We start from the raw sequence: 21,265 nt of genomic DNA on the forward strand, positions 1-21,265 counted from the left end.
TTTGAATTTGATGGTGATGATGACGATTAAAAATTAATGATAGTTTTTATAAATTTTCATTCGAAAATTTTTCAAATCCATTTTTGAAAGAGACATTTCTATATTTGTAAAGCTTTCGGGTTTTCTGATCTTACAAAGGAAGGGGACTATGAAAAAAAATCACTTTCAAAATATGTGTGAACCCCGAAGTGGTTGGCCTACAGTAATCCAGGACGAAGATTTGAGGAGGACCCTGGTGGAGACTAACCCATCACAAACGGTGCGTGAAATGAAAGAAGAACTGGACGTCAGGTCCCATGCGATTTTTGATGCTTTAGTTCAGGCCTTCTTAAACTATGGGTCGCGACCCCAAATGGGGTCGTGCAGCAAAATTCTGGGGTCGAGAGAGATTTTAATGTCAGATAGTAAAATACACGATTTTATAACATTTAGATGTGTATTTGTGCAGAGTCACACTAGCAGTATGGAAAAATTGCTGCTGTGGAATATGCACATATGGTGCAAGAGCCATGACGGGCAAAAATTATGATTTTAAATGATTTTTTCAACCTGCTCATTATGATCATATAACTTTTACTCACTGCCTTATTCACCAAGAAGCCCCTGCAGCAAAAAAATTAGTACCAGAATTGAACGATTTGCTTTAGGATGCTGTTAAGATTATAAATTTCATTAAGAGCCATGCTCTTAACAGACGCTTATTCTTAAATCTCTGTAAGGATACGGAACTACACAACTTTATTATTACATGCAGAAGTAAGATGGTTGTCAAGAGGCTAAAGTTTAAGTAGATTATTGTTATTGAAGGACGAAATCGAAACATTTTTAACTGAACGAACATAGGAACTTGCTTTTTTTTCAAAATGACTAATAGCTATCCAAGCTGTTATTTTTGTCAGATATCTTTGCGAAATTAAACGGTCACAGCTTGTCTCTTCGAGGAAAAATTTCGATATATTTACTTCGAATGAAAAAGTTGAAATTTTTACTTAAAAAAATCAACATTTCGAAAAGTAGGCAAGAAAAAAAATGTTTTTCAGTGTGGACAATTTTATAATCGAGAAAAATCATTGTAAAACTTTTATTGCAAAAATTATTGTAGATCACTTAAAAGCGTTAGAAACACAGTTCCGTACAAATCGTTTCCTAGACAAACTTCGAAACGTTTTAATGACAAAATTATCTGAAATGAGAATTCAAGAGTATCACTCCGTGGACGACCTCAGCCAGACTAACACCCATAAACGAGGGTGGTCTATTAGGACCACTTCAAATATAACAAATTTTCACCCCAAATTTTTGGATATTTTCAAAAAGTTGTTTTCGTAAGTTGATTTAAGGTATTTTCAATAACTTGACGATACAATATATTTACTTTTGATAATAAACATAAAAACAAACTGACAAATGCAAAAACCATGCTTTTTGGCTTTACTGTTAGAACAATCCATTATAAATAGAAGTAATGAATACAGAGATGAAAAATTCATCAATTGAAGAAATAAAAGAACCAAAAACAAAATTTTAATAAAAAATTGGAAATTACTACGCCACTGCAGAAACTGCATTGACGTGAATTGACAGTACCGGACTTAGGACCAGTGCTGAACACATTTCCTACAACTCAATATTATGTGACTCATACAGAGTCAAGCTTTACAAAATTTACAAAAATACAGTATGTTTAACTATTGCATTTCGAATGTAGGAATGTAAACCTGACATAGTAGCTCTGAACTGCATATGGTCTTTTATTAACTCCAAACCCAAATTCTTGATAAATAGTCTGCTCTGTTTACTATGATTCTGATTCGGGTCGTTGTGCCTGGTAATTATGAATGCATTTATGCTAGCAATGTTCAAAATACCGAAAAACACAACTAAAGGTCATCGTTTCGTATTCCTTGCAATGTTATAACTGGAGCTCATTTCAGCCACAATATCGACTCCACATTTAGTAGTATTACAAAATAAAATAAATTTTGGTTTACCAGTTATTAGATCGATTGTATCACTCTTGTGGAACGAAGATATCATCAGCACATTCTCTTTCTGGGCACATAAGAAGATGCCATCATATGAACACCGAACCCAAAAATGGAGAAGCCTACATACAGGACGATGTTTAGTATGTGTTAAAATTTGCGGCAGATGTTGAGTCTACATTCTGTGTTCAATTTTTGACGAGATCGCAACTGACAAACCAGCGATCCATAGCAATATTTCTCCAAACATCAAACCGGGGATCTACCTAGATTGCACTGCCATCTGCTAACAATTATTCTTATAAAATAACAACCCCCTACAAACTCTTTCCGTTCGCCGCCAGATGACATAATTCAAATGAAATTACATATGCGGTCGACGGTGGTCTATTGGGAAAAAGGTATGAAATCCAAACATGCAAAAAAATATATTATGATAAAATAAAGTATAAATTGAATACTTGACAGGTACATAAGATGGCAGATCTAGATAAAAATTATTTCAAACATACCAAGGTTTAATGTATTTTGCCGAAACTAATAGACCACCGTCGTGCATCGAAGAAGGTTGCAACTCGTCCAAAAAAAAAGTTTATTTTTCCAAAATATTACTATTCGTTTACTATTCATATTTTATATATTCAAAAATTCTATTAGGACCAGGACCACCTCGTCTCCAACCGATGTTTTAGAAAAGTACAGGATGAAAACAATAACTTATTCTCGAAAAAGATCGTATGCTGTTAAACAAGTGTATTCTGGAGAGGATCGGGGCAAAGGTTGAAAATTATAGAGAAGAATAATATGCAAGCCTACATGTTATCCGGGATGAATATATTCCGATGGACAAAGACGTTGGCCCTGCAGCATTTATTGGATAGAGTCGCGAAGTCCTTACTTCATTCATAATAGATCGATTACAGTTTGAACATATCCTTATTTCTTCTCCTATAATGGGAGGGTGACCAACTCGTGCTTCCCGCCTAGAAATGCTATTTGATCTTTTCCAAATGTTCTTTTCTATGAAAAAGATACGACATTCGAGCTGGTATTGATTGGGTATCTCATGCAAAGCAATTCACTTGATTTTTGTTTGAAGGTGGTTGACAATGTTTCGTGGTGTATTTCATCATTTCGGACTTCTATTGTCTAATATATTATAAATTGATTTGATAACCCTGAAAAAATCAAAAAGATTAACCGAAATTAACAATTTTATTAAACAAAAAACTGAAATTACAAAGAAATAACATACAACAACAACCAAACAAATAAAAATTGAAATATTAATAAAAGCTGAAAAAATTAAAAATATTATTATATGACTTATTATCTGACTATCTATAGTCAGATCTCGGAGGAATAAGTCCGGTTATCACCCGAAAGACGATTGTGGATACTAACAATCGAAACGTTGTGACATAACTTGGTTTGAAATCTTTTAATTTTCAGTTTTTAATTTTTTGTTAATGATATTTTCATTTATTTCAGCTTTTATAAATATTTCAATTTTTATTTGTTTGGTTGTTGTTGTATGTTATTTCTTTGTAATTTCAGTTTTCTGTTTAATAAAATTGTTAATTTCAGTTAATCTTTTTGATTTTTTCAGGGTTATCAAATCAATTTATATTATATTAGACAATGGAAGTCCCAACTGATAAAATTCACTTGATTTTGATAGGTAATGATGACCTGGGAATATTCCAATATGAGATACAACTGAATATAATAATTATCTCACCTTATCTAACTTTGAAAAGCAGAAAATAAAAAGAAACAGGTAATTGATGACCAGAACTTTAACCAACCATCAACGTTCAGCACATCAAATATATTTGCTATCAAAAACATTTATAACTCTGACAGCAATCGAATGACATTTCAAGGACTGCGGTATTTTGGATATGGAATAGTACATTTACAGAAAAGTAGTAGGTACAAAAATTGGAAACGAAAACGTTGTTATTTCAGTACAGTACAATGTGTTTTGTTAATTTAATATTTCAAAATTGCCTTTGGCGTTTCAGACAAAGTTAGAGAGACACAGAAGAAATATAGCAGTTATCAATTTAAGAAAGTCGTGTTTACACTGTTGAAATTAAGTGTACTACTTTTCTATGCAAGCAACTGTACATAATTCGAGAATATGAAGAACCAGACTACCAGAACTTGAAACTAGTGTATCAAAAGACAACTTTTGAAAAATGAAATAGTGCTGGAATTGCAGGGAAATTAAGTGAAATATTATACTAAATTGATGGATGTAGCCGTTACTAAGTGGTAGGAAATCATAATGAAGAAAAAAGAAATGAAACTTTCTATGTTTTTTACCACATAATGTATGTGAGTCGTTCTTGATCAATGCTACAATGCCTACCTTGCGAATGGCACGGTTTAAATTATACAGTAAGGTATTTTTTATGCTTTTTACCACTTTTATTTGTAACTAACGTTACTGCAGTTTCGTCCTATACGGACATTTTCAAACTTATACTTATACAAACTTACTGTATGTAACTAACGTTACTGCAGTTTCGTCCTATACGGACATTTTCAAACTTATGCAATAAGTTTGTATAAGTTTGGACGTATAGGACGAAACTGCAGTAACGTTAGTTACAAATAAAAGTAGTAAAAAACATTAAAAAAAATACTATACTGTATAATTCGAACCGTGCCATTCGCAAGGTAGGCATTGTGGCATTGATCAAGAATGACTCATCTACATTATGTCAGAAAATAAAAGAAATTCACGGATGATTTTAGAAATCATTTCAAAATTATTCCGAAATATCCCTTTCCTTTTCTTTGGACCATCGCCGCAACTTTTATTTGGATTCAGATTAATGAGCACAGACGTTGACACATTTGTACATATATCAGCTACATAGTTTCGAAAAATCAGCTAAATACATTGGTGGAAGCTAACTATACAAAGGGATACATTTTACCGAAATTGAAAATATATTTTTGATGGCCCCGTATCTTACAAATATTTGAAGTTAGATGGTTGGTTCAAATGCAAAATAGGATCGCCTTCTCGTGTATTGTAAGTAACATCAATTGCGTATGGATCTGCAGGAAAACAAATATTTTCTTAAAAAAAGTTTGATAAAAATTACCAAAAACAAAGTTTACAGCCTCTGTATAGCCGCCAGTTTTGATTCTAGAAACTTTTGCCATAGGAACGTTTTGATGCACACATTGTGGACTATTCCATTTTAAAAATTCAGATCAATACAATGAAAATGAAATTCCAGATTTTTTGAAAAATCATCAAAATATCAAACTTTGACCTCCCGTAGAATCCAAACGCCGGCATTCAGAGAGTTGGCGCAATGGTAACTTTTATTTAGGATGGCATGGGCTACATATTATTGAAATTTCAGCGATTTTCACCGAAACCGATTTTCCATAAGATTAGTGCCGAGTCGTTTAAAATAGTTCTCATGCTTATTTATTTAAGCACATTGACTGTAAGTATAGTAATTGAACAAACAATGCTAGAACAAATTGGAAAATTTGGCAATATTTTTTCAACAATTTTCAAACTATCAGAATCAGGATAAGTCATTTGTACACTATGTGATAAATAGGGGTCAAAGATAAGATAACTCTGAGAAAATTACTCATGGTGGATATTTTTAAGCAAAATATGAAATGAGTAACAAATGGAAAACAAAATGAGATTGATATAAATGGATATTTGGGGTTTAAAAACCTCCAGTGCTCAACTTTTTGTTATAATATTGCTTCTGAGATGCCTATGTTTGTTTACTTTGTCTCTCATCTTATTCATTTGTAGTGATAAAAAAAGTTTAATCTTTAGGTTTCCACATCATCATTATCATCATCATTGTTTATTGATCCCAAGAAACGTAAATGTTTATAATAGGAACCTTAACTAAATATATAAATTCAATTATTAGGGAAATTATATCTAAACAACAAATTTTACGTTGAATATATACATAATTTTTTTCCAATACTGGTATTGAGACTTTTGGATTTCCTAGTTTGATATATTTTGCAATACCAAATTTGAAATATTGAAGGAAAAATATTTTTTGTGAAGGAAATCACACCTTTTATAGACCTTTTTTGGAGGAATGTCACCTTCCACAATGTGAAAAAATAAAAATATTAATGGACTGCTTTGACATCTGTCGAGAAAGTATCAAAATCAAAATGAACCGAAGACAAAACTGCAAGATACATTGAATTTTTCAATTCTGAAGACAGATAGATTCCTCCCAAACCTTAGACAAATATACAATTTTTTAGCTTTTTTTTTGGTCAAAATTTTTGAATACAAGTCACTAAAAAGTTGCCTTCTCTACACTTGTATAAAGGTCTCGAATACAATTTTTATCTTTTCAAATTGTGGGTCAATTGGTAACAGAATAAATAAATGTACATTTTTCACTCCATACAGATAGGCAATATTGTGAAATTCATTCTCCAGATATAAATTGGATGTGGGATACTGAGTAATTCAAATATGTTAATTGCTAGTGCCTGATTGATTTTTTTTAATTGAAGAGAATATTATATTCTACATTAATTTTTCTGACCTAGGTGATGTGCCACAATTCAAGTATTTAGCTTTCAGTGCTCAGTAGAAATAATACACAGAATAGAAAAACTAACTAAGAAAAAAATATATATTCAGATTTCAAGATGATGAAATTTAAATCTTGTTGATATTTATCCTTCTATAAAAATAAGGATGGCATCTTGAGAAATTCATTTTTCCATTTACCTGGTAGATTCATAACTATCATTTTATAATATCTAATAATATGAAGGATATATTTCAAAAGATTGCTTCAGAACACTTAATTGAAATGTAAAAATATTATAGAAAGAAAATTGTGCTCACTCACCTGCACTATAGATGAATAATTCACAAGCCAACCTATTTGTTCCCATACAGCGGAATATTATATCATATGTTTCTAGGGCCTTTAGATGTACCCCAGAAGGTAACGCTGGGTGCATACATTGTGCAAGTCTTTTACTTATTTTAATACGTCTTGGAATAACAGGAAATTTAGTGTAACTCAATAAAACCTGAAAATAAGTTATTAGGTCCGTTTGTTTACACTTTCGTTTCTCTATACCTTATTCAGTTTTCCTAGAGCAGAGATTAAATCAGCCCACTCGGAAGAAAATTCAAAGTTCTTCAAAGCTTTATCGACTGCTGCCACATACAAACGATATTTTGGGTCTTTCATCAACTCATATTCCTCCATGGCCACAGTCGTCATTTTTGATAATAAAAAACTTCCAGTATTTCAGGTTTGAATAAAATTACATGATAAGTAAATAACTGAAGCAGAAGTGATTTATTACCTTATTTCAATAAATTACTATATATAGATCACCCAGTTATTATACTCTACATTAAACCTAGTCTAATTGGTAAAATTAATAGGTAGGACAATACTTCTGCCAACAATAAGTATGGAATTCTCTCATCAATATAATATTCTTAATATAACTGTCCACATTTATAATCACTAAAATATTGAAAATAGCATTTAACTTTCAACACTTCAAGATAAACATCACAATATTCTTTATTATGACATCTCTCAACTCTCAACATTTTAAACGTCTGCGTATGATAATTTTCTGCTGTCAGCCGTCAGCTGACAGGAAATAGGTGCGAGCAATATCCACAGAACTAATAAACTTACATATTGTGACTAGAAACTGTGTCAAATACGACGGATGACAATACTTGCTCTCCTATTACTGAAACTGGGTCTTAGTTCTGAAGCTCTTCCTGAAATAATGTATTGTGTATGTGGTACCTATTGTTATCATTACTATACTACAGAGGCGTTACAAATATACCCACTCTGTAACACTATTGTATTATGTTTCTGGACAAATTTCGGTATTGAAACATTTTCAAATATATCCAAAATGAGGTACAAAACGAGTTTTACACAAGTATGAAAATCGTGTTAATTTTCTTCTCGAATTTTACTAAGCGTTTTTGTCTGTGGCACAGAAAGTTTTCAGTTCTGTTATATGATTTCTGAGGTTCCACTTCCGTCGTTTCAGAGTTTGAATAACTCTGGTTGTTCATGTCTTGTCCCATGTATGACCTCTGGAAATATTAGAACTAAGTCAAATGGTGAAACAAAAATCTGTCTGATTGGCCTGAATGAAAGCGAAAGCCAAAAACATTGAAATAGAAGGTTTGTTCTGGCTCTACGAAATTCAGGTTCTAGGACGTCAGGATCATACGCAATTGATATAGAGCGTTCTGGTTTATTGAGGATAATTTCGGACTGATGAATTCTCTGTTCTGGTTTCGACTGCGAAATGATCCTAAACTGTTTTGAACCGTCCCGAATCGTTCTTGCTCTCGAGGCTAAACTGTTGAGAACTGTTCCCGTTGCTCATGCGCATTCGTGTGGAAATTTGTTTGGGCTATTCGCTAGGATATTTATTTATTTGATTTGAATAATTGATGATTGAGGGTAGATAACATTTGAACTGAATATAGGGATACGCTACATAACAAAATGGACATGATTTATAGTATTTTCTTGTCTTCATCTCTTCATATATACGATAGGTGGCACAGTGGTCTCCTCAAAAGCGTTCTGGTTTAAACAAATGTCCGAGACTATTTCGGACTGTTTGAGATTTTTTGCTTGTACGCACCATGTCTTGCGCAGTTTCCAAACAGTTTCGGATGTTAGAACCAGAACAAACCTAGAGAGAGAAGTCATGTCTGCTGATTTTTACTAATCTGCAAATATGTGGTCCGTGTACGGCCGGACTAAGATCAACTGAATCGCGGTGTCATATCGCCAGATTGTTAAGCCAACATTTTAATCAAACTAGCTTTATTTTACCATGTTCAGTCCACCAACAACTTGAGTATATTTTTAGGATGACAACCTTCAAATTTTTCATTTATCAAAAAGTTCATGGCTCCTGTTTCGTGCTGAGTGAGTCTTCAGTGAGGTATTTTCTGCTAAACAGGAGGGCCAAAAATTTATAGGCATAGCCTGATAATGTGATAACTTCATATGAATATAATAACAAGGGTTATTCAAAACAATGTTTATCAAATAAAGATAATGATGAACTCAAATTCATCTCGATTGCCAAAATTGCCTTTTTCTTTCTTTACATTAAACATTGGGAACAGTACTAGCTACCATTACCACAGCATAGGTAACAATCAGCATGGTCACTTGGCCATGCCGCCTTTGATGTGGAAAAGTATCTAGACGCCATTTTGGGCTTGGGACGTGCCGATAAGAGGGCAGGACTCGAGAAATGGTTTTGGACAGGTTCTCACTCAAACTTTTTTATAGCCAAATATAATTTTGATAAAACTTACGTAATGGACCCAAATTCAATTGATATAATAATTCTTGTGCAGACATTCTATCTGCGTACATGATATTTTAAAAAAATGTCAAAACAGCCGAATTATATTTCTAAAAGCACCAGTAGGAATACGATGATTCAATTAACTGGAATATGAAAGAGAAATTGTCCAGCAGTCAACTTTTTGGTATAAACTTCATGATCTACCATCTTTTAAAATAAATGTGATTTCGTATATTACTATGGAATTAACCTTTCAGTTGAATTACTTGTTCTTTATTATAAGAATTGACGTTCTCCTTGCATTTTAGAATGGATATTTATTCGTGTCTCCAAGTTATTATTTCATTCTTCCACCTTTTAAATTGTTCAAACAATGATGCAAATCCTGCAATGACATTTGTTCCTGAATAACTGTTTTATTAAAACAACGAAAAAAATAAAATAAAAACAACAATAAAAATTAATTGGCGCTTCGGGGCGACTTCATTGATTCCAATGGCGCATTTGCTTTTTCAGCTGTAGGAAAACCCGGAAAAACCTGCACCACTACAATAAGATTCTCCAAATTGCTTTGGAAGTTTACTTCCAAGTAAGAAATAAAATAAACAAATTTATTTTTGGGCATCCTTAAGTTACCGAATGTGTCAAGAGGTCCATTATGAAATGCTCTGAAATAACAGTAGAGAGATTCATTATTTAATTCACAATTTGTTTTGGAATAGCTCACACAAATGTCACAACTATGAATTTTCAGTAATTTATTTATCAAGTATCCGCAAATATGTTTGAAAAGTGATTGACAATGTTTCGTGGTGTATTTAATCAGTTCGGACTTCCATTTTCTAATGTAATATAAATTGATTTGATAACCCTAAACAAATCAAAAAGATTAACCGAAAATAACAATTTTATTAAACAAAGAACTGAAATTACAAAGGAATAACATACAACAACAGCCATACAAATAAAAATTGAAATATTAATAAAAGCTGAAAAAATTAAAAATATTATTAACAAAAAATTAAAAAATAAAATATTTCAAACCAAGTTATGTCACAACGTTTCGATTGTTAGTATTCATGATCATCTTCGGGTGATAACTGATAATTTTATTCAACAAAAAACTGAAATTACAAAGAAATAACATGCAACAACAACCAAACAAATAAAAATCATCACCCACAATCGAAACGTTGTGACATAACTTGGTTTGAAATCTTTTAATTTTTATTTTTTCATTTTTTGTTACTAATATTTTTAATTTTTTCAGCTTTTATCGATATTTCAATCTTTATTGGTTGTTGTTGTTATGTTATTTTTTTGTGATTTCAGTTTTTTGTTTAATACAATTGTTATTTTCGGTTAATCTTCTTGATTTTTTTTTCAGGGTTATCGAATCAATTTATATTATATTAGACAATGGAAGTCCGAACTGATGAAATATCCGCAAATATATACCATAACATTTTGCTGGAGCACATCACTGGTTCTTTAATCAGTGTCCACTACTGAAAGCTTCGATTTACAAGCAACTTCTTTGGCTTTAGGAACTTCACTGTAGTTGGGAAAATTGGAAATTTTTAATAGTATTTTGTCTATATCTCCCTCACAATTTTCACTTCCTAAATTCAACAAATTCAAATAATTTTTTCTGGAACTGAATGAGAGTCGGGTTGAGACAATTTCTATTTTGCTGCCTGATTTTTCAAAAAAAAAATTCACAGTATATTGGTTGACTCTTCGTGACAGTGGGTATTCGAATTCATTGCTTTTCAGAGTAGTCCATAATCGTCTGAAGCCACCACCTATTTTTCCATTATGTTAAAAGTTAAAATTCACGATACGCACAGAACACAGTTAATATACGTTGTAACAAAAGCAAAGCAGAATGAGAAAGTCTGGCACTTCCCAAAATGGCGGACTCATCAACGCGACGGATATGCACGAACTTCTCCCGCCAAGCGAAGTGACATTGCTGATTGTTACCTATGCTGTTCCATTATCATTCCGATCTGATATCTGAATCTAAGAACACATCTCGTCTGCGCACCTCTCTTTCTGACGTGCTTTGTTTTGTAGCAGAGTACGTTCAGCACAAACTACTTACTTTAAAGTGGTTTGTGACGTTCACCCACATTTAATTCGACTCTTTTGCCGCGCCATGGAGCGTTTTGTGAACACTAAAATGAATATTGAAATTGGCCACTTCTTTTCAAAAATTAATTTCATGTTCTGATGAGTGCAAAGAAAGAAGTTGAGAATCACAAAGAGCCCTTAACATTTCTTCACAATTTTTTCCTGTCATCATCCACTCGGATAAGTCATTCCCGATCAAGCAGAGAGGGCGAATAACCTTTGGCGGTAATGACAGATCTAGTCTGAAATCAACTTGGTGCGAAATGCGAACAAAAGACCAAAACACACTGTGTATTGAAGTGTTGGCTGTGGTGTTGGTATTATCACGTGTCACAATAAAAGTTTAAGCGTAATGTGATATCAGACCATCTGTCAAATCTCTTAAATCAAAACATATGGTCAAAACTTTGTGAAAATCGTTAAAACATCAAAGTCATTTTGAAATGTATGAGCAAAATATTCCAATTGATATTAATACTACAAAACTATTAGACTGGTTGATAAGCAGAAGACATGTTAATAAAGACTGGCAAAATTGTGTTTTGAAAATTAGAGAAAAAATTAACAATGCTATACAAGATATGCCAGCTCATGATGGTATTATAAAGTTAGTATCTGGACAACACATAAATTATTTTCATTGCTTAAGAATTGTTGACATTCTTAAAGAAACGGAGGCAGATTCTAAAAACTTATTCGGGAGGTATGGATCACAACGAATGAGAGATTGGCAGGATATACTATCATCATATCAAAAAGATAATGTATATTTAGCAGAGGCATCTCAAATGCTCATTCGTAATATAAGTTTTGAAATACCAAGTTTACGTAAACAAGTAGCAAAATTACAGCAGAGTTTAACGGAATGTGAGAAAAAAGTAAAGGATTTTTCAAAAACTGAGGCCACTGCCTTGAAAGAATTTAGTTCGTCTTGTGATCAACTGGGAATTACAGGAGATAATATTAAAACTGAATTAGTAAGTTTGTTAAAAGAGTTGCCATCAATTTATGAGATAGCATCTGAAAAAATTAAAATTGTGTCACCTGCTATTGAACTATATAAAGAATTCAACAAGTACTTGTCTGGGAATAAATCAGATGTTCAAATATTGCCAGTGTTAGAGTATCTCATTAAATTTGGTAACACTACTACTTATGAATATACCTATGGCGAAAAACCAGTTGAGATTGAAGAGAGTTCTCTTATAATTACTGAGGAAGAAATACAATTGGAAAGTGAGAAAATAGACTTTGGGGATGCTGATACAGGTGATAATGAAGCCAATATAGATTTTGACATTGATACGGACAATGGTAGCATCGACTTTGGAGACATCACTGTTAGCGAGGAACAAGATATTGACTGGGGATCATCATCTAATGGCGAAGACGGATTTGAGATTGTTACTCATGCAGATTTAGAAGTAAATCTCGAGGAATCTGGAATTGTTGTAGAAAAAGCTGGAATTGACGGTGGAGTGGCAAGGGGTGAGGAAACTTTGAGTATCCTAGATAATCCTAAAACTCAAGAGCAAATAATAAATAATTTGATGGAACTTGGCTCTTTTCTGAAAATGAGGTTATTCGAAATGTCTAGTGAATCTGATATGCTTGCAATGTCTCAAATGCAAGACGCACCAACTGTCCTTCAAATGCAAACAGTAGAATCAGTTGCAACTATGAACGCTTGCATCAATGTGGCACTTGACCAGCTGACCAATAAGAGAATACAACATTTGCACAATATAAAACATTCACCCAAATATGTAGATATTTTGACCGCCACTCTGAAACAAAAATTGTCCCTTGTAGAGAAAATGAAATCTAACAAGACATTGTTGGAGGATAAAATTAAAGTTTTACAAATGGAAGCGAGAAGCATCGAACCTATCATTCAAAAGTTAATTGAAAGAACAAAGCACTTACAGAAAGAAATTGAAGAAGATATTTCCAAGAGGTATAACAACAGGGTGGTAAATATTGTAGGCGCTGTCAATTTGTTGTAGACCTAAAGAGCATGTATAGCTTATACTTACTTTGTAAATATATTTTTCCAAAACCAATTCCTGAACTTCTATATTCAACGATAATAAACATAATTTACCTTATTGTTTTGATGCGAGGATCTAAAAAATCCAAAACTAATAAATCTCATCATCTTTGTATTGATTTACAACCTTAATTCAGGAACTATTCAATCTTCCATAATTTTTGCCTGATTATGAAAATTTTATTGTGTATTCCCCACTTTCTATATATTTTTTGTAAAATACATTTTATCTATGGGATATGTAGGATTTTTTGGTCACGGGGTAAAATACTGTTTCATGTTTTCATTCCCAGCAGTCAAATGAAATCATTTTTATTATTATTTTTGGGTGAAAATGAAACCACTAGATCACAATCATGAAAGATAGAAATACACATTCCATGTAAGTTCACAAGTTTTAGAGAATCAAGTATGTCCAACATAAAAAGGCTCCCAAGTTTCTCAGTGTTGAGTCAACCTGTCAAAGAAATTGAGTTTTTTTATGAGTCAATTGTTGGGTAAGTAAAAAATGAGCCAATCATAGTTGAGCTGATACTTAACTCATTACCTTCGATGCCACTCACAGGTGAGCAAATTGATTTCTATACAGTAATTATTTTCATTCACAAGTAGTCCTTGAGAATTTGCCTACATCAAAATATGTTATTAAATGTCAAACTTAATCTGAACTGATAGTTCATGAAAATGTTAACTCAGAAATTCAAAAAGAATGTATACAAGTCAAAAAGAATGTATACCACCTGAAATTGTTATTTTCGAAAGTTCTTGTCACTTATTGACAAAACTAGAGTAGTTTTAACGTAAATAGCTTTATATCACACTAATTTCTAAGCAGTTCTGTGGAGAACTGCAATATTCTGAATCTAATGAAAACAAAAATGGAAAATATTTTTGAATCCTTCTTGTTATGAAATTTAATGGTGTAACTCTCATTTGATATATTGTTCTCAAACGAAATTTATTCAAAAAATATTCTTATGTCATATTCTACTCGTGAGAAGTGATCATTACTCACTCGTAAATTGCATTCTCACGAGTAATGGACATATTTTTCACTAGTTAAATAATATACTGAAAGATCTGAAAATTATTCATTCTCCCAACAACTTTAGTTATATATTAAAAAAATCTGTTTTGTTTGAAATCTGTTTTTCCGTTGACCAGCTGTCGCCCCACTACAAATGACAACTTTCAAAAGTCGAAACTTGTGCGAGCTAAGGACTAACTTACCTTTCAACGTGTGATTTCTAACACGGGTTGGACGATAGGAAGTGAAAATCGATCGTCCGGCCTTGCGGTTCAAACCACCGATTCGGACAACGGTCGATTGACTGAGTGGAACAAACCACTCACGTCAACCCACCAGGCTACCGTTCCACCGAATCTATTTTTAGGAGATTAATTTTTGGGAAAGAAGGGTTTTGACTTTCTATTTCTCCATCTTTATAATCTAAACAGTATTTATTTTTGTTGATTTGAAATTAAATGCTAATATTTTTTATAATATATTGTACTTAAATCGTTAGTAATAACTTGATATGAAACCCAATTGACTATTTGCAGTTGAAGAATGGATATGGAATTTTTTATTTCAGTTTATATTATGTAGCAGCTCGTGCGTCAGAGTTGTAGAAGTGGTAAAGTAAAACATTTTCAATGCACGTTTTGTCAGGCAAGTTATAGCATCATCAGAAGATGTTCAACACTTCTCTGAATCATATTTCTAATACTTATAATTTATAGTTCAAAATATGCTAAACATTTCTCAAACTTCTCATAGGTACATTTTTTTGTTATTAAAAAATTCAGATTTCTATTTTCTGTTAGTTATTTAGGAAAAACAAGAGTAATTCCAGTTTAATATTCACGATAACTTTTTTGGATCACATACTATTTGCCTAAATTAGTAGTTAGTGAGGTTTATAACAAATAAAATAGTTAAATAACGATTAATAACACAGTAAAGTCTCGTTTATAAATGATTAATTAACTCTTCTCATATTTTTTTTTATGAATACACGATCAATAAAAGTTTTCTGTATATTAACTTGACTATGCCTACCTGGAATCTGAAGTAATACATCACATGCTATTTTTTTGTGCAGGTCATTTAATAGGTACCTGACTTCAAAAATGGATGATTTTTTTTGCATACAAGTAAAAATTTAGTTTCACGAAAAAGAAAATCTTGTAAAAGATAAAATAATAACTATCAATTAATAACTCAATAATTTGCTAAAAGTTCTTGTATATTTCTGTGCATATCTGAAGTATTCCTCAAAAAATGAATGAAGAAGGTGGAAAAAAACAAGCAGATACGTAATAATAGATATGAAAACTTCCTTTTATGATAAAAGCTGTAATTGATCGCTGTTTGGATTAAAAAAAAACTATCATTGGGGAGTCTTATTAACTCATTAGAAACCAAAACCATGATTTTTAGAATTCTCATCTGTTTGTGAGCGCTAATCTTAAAATTCCTTCTTCGTAAAGCAGGTAGGAACTGATGATTTAAAAAAAAAGAAATAATAGAAGTAATATTTATGAGAGGTAATTATTTTTTTAGGACTTTGAAACTTTTTGAACTCTAATTTTACAACGCCCTGCATAGTGTAAAACGAGTTTTTTGAGTTGTGATGTTATTCTTTCGAATTTAATTTGTAATTTTCAATTGTAAATACCAAGAAACTAAATATGAACAAAATACTATTTGCCTTGACGAGGTTTCAATTAGCAAAATCTGCATGTGAAATATTATTTCTGCTTTTATTTTTATTTTTTTTTATAACAGTGATCGTGTAGATTCAGATTTTAGTTGTCTAAGTAAAATGGGTTGGGAAGTGATAAAACATCTGAAACCAAAACTTTAGTGCCGCTACTGAGCACCTGAGTACTATTTATATATTTTCGATCAACATTACTGATATAAAATATAATACACATGAAATAAGAATGCACTAATAATAGCAATGCAAATAAATTATAAAGGCGAATAAAAGTCCTAAAAAATAAACGAAACAAATAAAAGAAAACACAGGATATTGCTTGAATTGGTTTAGGTGAAGAAAAAAATGAAATGAAAAAAATTTGTGACAAAAATATAGTTGCTTGACAGAGATTTCTGACAATTTTATCATTTTAAACATTACGAAGGAACCAGTAGGACCTATATATATATATATATATATATATATATATATATATATATATATATATATATATATATATATATATATATATATATAGATACAAAGATATATATATATAGATACAAAGATATTTATTTATATATATATATATATATATATATATATATATATATATATATATATATATATATATATATATGTATATATATTTCCATCATCAGGGAAACTACAATAATATAAGTTTTAAGGTAAGATCATTCCCTGATGATGGAAATAAAATTTTCCGAAAGCTTGGACTAACTTAAAAGAGTACTCATTTACTTGCTGCAATACCCCACTATCCAATAGTTTTTATTCTTAACTAGTCAGCAACGACTACCCTTCCTCTCTCTCTCTCTCTCTCTATATATATATATATATATATATATATATATATATATATATATATATATATATATATATATATAGAGGAAGAGTACTCTTTTAACACAAGTTATAAGAGTACACTTCCGTTCTTCTGATCACCCAAAGATAATTTCCAAGTTTTGTTCTTAACTAGTCAGCAAAGACTGTCCTTCAACTATATATATATATGACATGCTCCAGGTTTCCCCTTTCCTCTCATACGTACCTACGACTTTGTAGGTACGTGTGGCAGATACCCAACGGAAAAAACATAAAAAAATATACACTTATTTTTGGTAGGCAATTTCTAAGTAGATGCAATATTTATTAAAGAAATGCAGCTTATATATTATACTTTCCATGATACACATAGTATTTGGAGAAAATTCATTTAGGAACTTCTGACAAAAACCAAGGTGATTTAGGAGTGCAAAATTTTTAAAGTGTTAGTGTTGAATGCAGGTAGGTACATATATAAATTGAATAGTTCTTCATTGCAAAAATATTCCAATAATCCTGTGCAATCTACTTATTGGCAATTCTTTGGTATTTTTGTTTCATATTAGGTGGATATTACCAAAATAACTAGTTCAAATATCACTCCTGAGAAATTTTACTTTTTTAACATAGTTGCACAAAATATTGGACTGATAGCATATTATTGGTTTTCTTATACTATAATAGTTGTATATGACGTTAGTTGTGAGATCCTAAAACGGTTAAAGTCCCAAAAATAGAAAACTTCATTACCTCTCATAAATATAACTTCATAAAAATATCATAAATCATAAATATTCATAAAAAAATGGATGAGTTAATCAATCACTTATAAACTAGATTACTGTATTGTTGATCATTAGTGAATTATTTTATTTGTTGTAAACCCCACTAACTACTAATTTTGGTAAATGTTATGTGGCCCATAAAAAACTATCGCGAATATTAAATTGGAATTACACTTGCGTTGAGAAATTCTGATAATTTGTATTTCATTCTTATTGAAAGAAACCAAATTTATGTAAATGAAAATACATCAATATTCAATTCAATGAAAGAAAAGAACAATTAGAACATGAATGATGAAATATGAAACTACACTGATGTCAGTAAAAATTCGATATGAATAGAAAAAATAGTGGCAGTAATGATTAATGATAAACAAAAAAATATTTCGAGTTTATTATTCAATCACTATTGTATAGTTGAAAATCCATATGCATTGAAGAAATGAACAAAACAGAAATCAGATTTTGAAAGAAGAAATAGAATCGGAATGTACCTTACCTTTAACTTAGACAGCCGCTGGTTCATTTGATGTTTTTATCTGGAATATAACCAAACAAATTCAAATCAGACTCATTTCGAACCCATATATAAACAACGAAAATGGGTAAAGATCTATCAGTTCAATAATTATTTGAGCAAAAAAAATGAAGTGGAGAATTGAAAATTATCTAGATAAAATCAACTTTTTCTCCAAAAATCAAGTTGGATTTATAATGAGGGTGAAGAAGTGGTTGAATAATTCGAGAAACTTACAAAAAAAAGGAGGAAAGTGTGTAATGGAATTGGCTGATAGGTACTTGATAAAAATTCAAGACATATTCAAGTAACACCTGAACAATTTACAAAACCTCAACATGTGTTTCACTATACAATAGCTTTCTCAAGTGTCTTCATACTGCAGTATTGTATTGTATAGCGAAACACGTGTTGCGGTTTTTAAAACTGTTCAGTGAAAAGCTCACAATGGTGTTACTAGAATAAACTCTTCACAAAGATATCTAAATCTCGCATAGAAGTTTCTTTATTTATGGTTACTTGAATTAATCCGTAATTTTATTTAAATTGAAGAGGGAGTAGTACAAACTGAATAGAAAAAGCAATTTTCTTCCAGTTTGTATCCAAAAGAAACTTTTGTTCATGCTCTACATATCTTTGTGAGGAGTTTACTAAAGTGAATCACCTACTTTTTTTTGGAATTTTCTAAATTTTTTGAATAAAGATGGAGAAGTAGAAAGCCAACAAGCTTCTTCTCCCAAAACCTAATCTCTTCTAGAAAGATTTTCATTTCAATTTAATATTTATAAACATTCATATTACTTATCCTAGTTACTCTCTAACAATAAAGTGTGTTGATTCATGAAAAAATAGGAATAAATATTGTTACTAATTATCTTACCTTTGGTTGTGACTCCAGTAATGATTTGTTTTCATTCTTCAGTGTATCAATTATGTCATCTTTTTCAGAAAGATCACGGCACAATTTTATTATTTCTTGTTGACGACACTTAGATTCCTCAATAATGATATTCTTCGACATAGTCATTTCCGATATTTGTATATTTTTGTTGGATATTTCATTTTTCAAACTCATTAATTCATTCAGCAACTGTTGTTGCATTGTTTCTTTTTCATTCAGAACTTGAAAAATGTTATTTCTATAATCAAAATTTTTGGCTGCCTCCATTGATCTCTCCAGTATTATGTTATCTTTGGACTCCAGTTCCTTCTCCAAGTTTATTTTGGTTAGCTGCAACTGCTCCAATTCTATGAATCGAGCGTTATTCTCGTTATGTAGGTCGTCAAATGTTTGTTGAAGTCTGACCAGCTTCTGTTCAGTTTCCTCTACCTGACTGGTCAATTCATTATTGGTATCAAAGAGAATTTTATTTTTGTTAGATTCTTCGGAATACATTTGTTTTTGCTTTTCCAACTCAGAAGCCAATTCTTTCTTATTTCTTGAATATCTTTTATTCTGTATTTCAAGTTCTTTATTCTTCCTAACGAGTCTATTATTTGTTTTCTCCAAATCAGATATTTTTTTTGAAAACTCCTGAAGTTGAGAGTTCAGCAACTGATTTTCACACAGTTTTTTTTTAAACTGTTCATTGCATTCTTCATATTTCTGTTTTGTTTCTTTCAATTTCTCTTCCAACCCCTGAATATTGGATTTGAATAAGAAATTTTCGTTTACAACAATTTGGTTTTCCAGTGTGACCTTTTGTAGATCATTAGCGTTCAAATCTAGCTTCGATTTGAGTTCTCTATTTTCATACGATATGTCTTCATTAACTTGTATTTGCTCCAATAACTTCTGGTCCAACTTAGAATGATTTTCTGCTTTTACTTTCAACTCCTTATTCTCCGTTTTCAGTGCTTCTAAGTGATTTGTTAATTTTTCAACTTCTGATCCATGTTGGTTTATAGAATTGCACAGCATTTTATTTTTTTTCCTCAACATTGAGAGCATTCCGTTTTGTTTCTTCAATTCATCTCGCATACTTTTCAAACATCTACTATCGATAATGGCTACATTTTCAGTCAGCAACATCATGGCCTCTTTTTTTTTTAAACATTCTGAACAGTCACCAGAACACTGTTTTTCATCTTCAGCCATTGTTACACCTTGAATAACACCTGCGTTAATATACTATTGCAGTGTCAGAATCATGCAATTAACTGGTACCCTTGTCTCAAGAACATTATTTCCCCACCTCACTCAATATTTGCTACTCAGTAGTGGGAGTGCTGCAGACAAATTATCTTGAGTTTATCCCAAGACTATTTTATACCATACCTAAAAAAATCTTCAACACCTGTTGTAGCATATAATAATTTCTGTTCCAATTTTCTGCCGAATTAACGATTTTCATCCTGACAAGAGCAGAGTTGCCTCTTCATAATGTTATGAAAGAAATGTGTGCTTTGTTTTATAATGTTATTATTGAAACAGTAGTGATAAGGTAGTATCTTATCCCGAAACTTCTAATAACATCACTGAGGATGAAAACTTTCCATATAAGTGACATTGTATATTAATACTATTTTATATATTACGATGTGTTGCATTTCTATGAATGATTTTTGTTTCAATTACATAATGAATATTTGGAGTGTAGAATATATAGGGAAAAGTGATGGTGTTATTATACAATGTTAATATGAAATTAGTTGTTTCAAAAAGATTTTTTTCCTTTCCTGTAACTCAATGTTCATGCGAAAGTAGTTGTTTTCATCTGAAAAAAATTCTGTGTTTGATCTTAATATCTTTATATAGAATTCTTATGGTTATCTTTCTTCTTTTCTTTAGAAGAAAGAAATAGAAAGCTAAAAATGTTTTTACAAAAAAATAAAACTTATGCAGTTCAATCACGCTTGCAGTATGATTAACA

At 31.2% G+C, this 21,265-nt stretch overlaps 3 protein-coding genes across 7 annotated transcripts in view; 1 reads left to right on the forward strand and 2 right to left on the reverse strand.

The window, feature by feature from the left end:
• Positions 1 to 7,656, reverse strand: part of LOC111507956 (protein DOP1 homolog) — a 72,736-nt gene extending 65,080 nt beyond the window's left edge. For 4 of the 5 annotated variants that reach the window (XM_074169678.1, XM_074169673.1, XM_074169667.1 and 1 more), the window contains exons 1-2: positions 7,109 to 7,656; positions 6,872 to 7,058 (exon numbers count right to left, since the gene is read on the reverse strand). In XM_074169678.1, coding sequence (XP_074025779.1) covers positions 6,872 to 7,058; positions 7,109 to 7,255 — 334 coding nt within the window. In that variant the 5' untranslated portion in view covers positions 7,256 to 7,656. The remainder of the gene's footprint in view (positions 1 to 6,871; positions 7,059 to 7,108) is intronic. The other variant, XM_074169663.1, reaches the window with a different exon arrangement.
• Positions 7,657 to 11,719: 4,063 nt separating this feature from the next.
• Positions 11,720 to 13,549, forward strand: LOC111503571 (CDK5 regulatory subunit-associated protein 3). Its single transcript, XM_023157914.2, has one exon. The coding sequence runs from the start codon at positions 11,930 to 11,932 to the stop codon at positions 13,490 to 13,492; it is 1,563 nt and encodes a 520-aa protein (XP_023013682.2). The 5' UTR covers positions 11,720 to 11,929; the 3' UTR covers positions 13,493 to 13,549.
• Positions 13,550 to 18,255: 4,706 nt separating this feature from the next.
• Positions 18,256 to 20,934, reverse strand: LOC111503572 (uncharacterized). Its single transcript, XM_023157915.2, has 3 exons — positions 20,671 to 20,934; positions 19,273 to 20,498; positions 18,256 to 18,414 (listed from the first exon to the last, which is right to left on the reverse strand). The coding sequence occupies exons 1-3, from the start codon at positions 20,744 to 20,746 to the stop codon at positions 18,382 to 18,384; spliced, it is 1,335 nt and encodes a 444-aa protein (XP_023013683.2). The 5' UTR covers positions 20,747 to 20,934; the 3' UTR covers positions 18,256 to 18,381.
• Between the last annotated feature and the right edge of the window lie 331 nt (positions 20,935 to 21,265).

This window comes from Leptinotarsa decemlineata, unplaced genomic scaffold (assembly GCF_025532065.1).
Source record: "Leptinotarsa decemlineata unplaced genomic scaffold, Ldec_3_MD MMD2_P_RNA_scaffold_11, whole genome shotgun sequence".
Taxonomy (NCBI): Eukaryota; Metazoa; Arthropoda; class Insecta; order Coleoptera; family Chrysomelidae; genus Leptinotarsa; species Leptinotarsa decemlineata.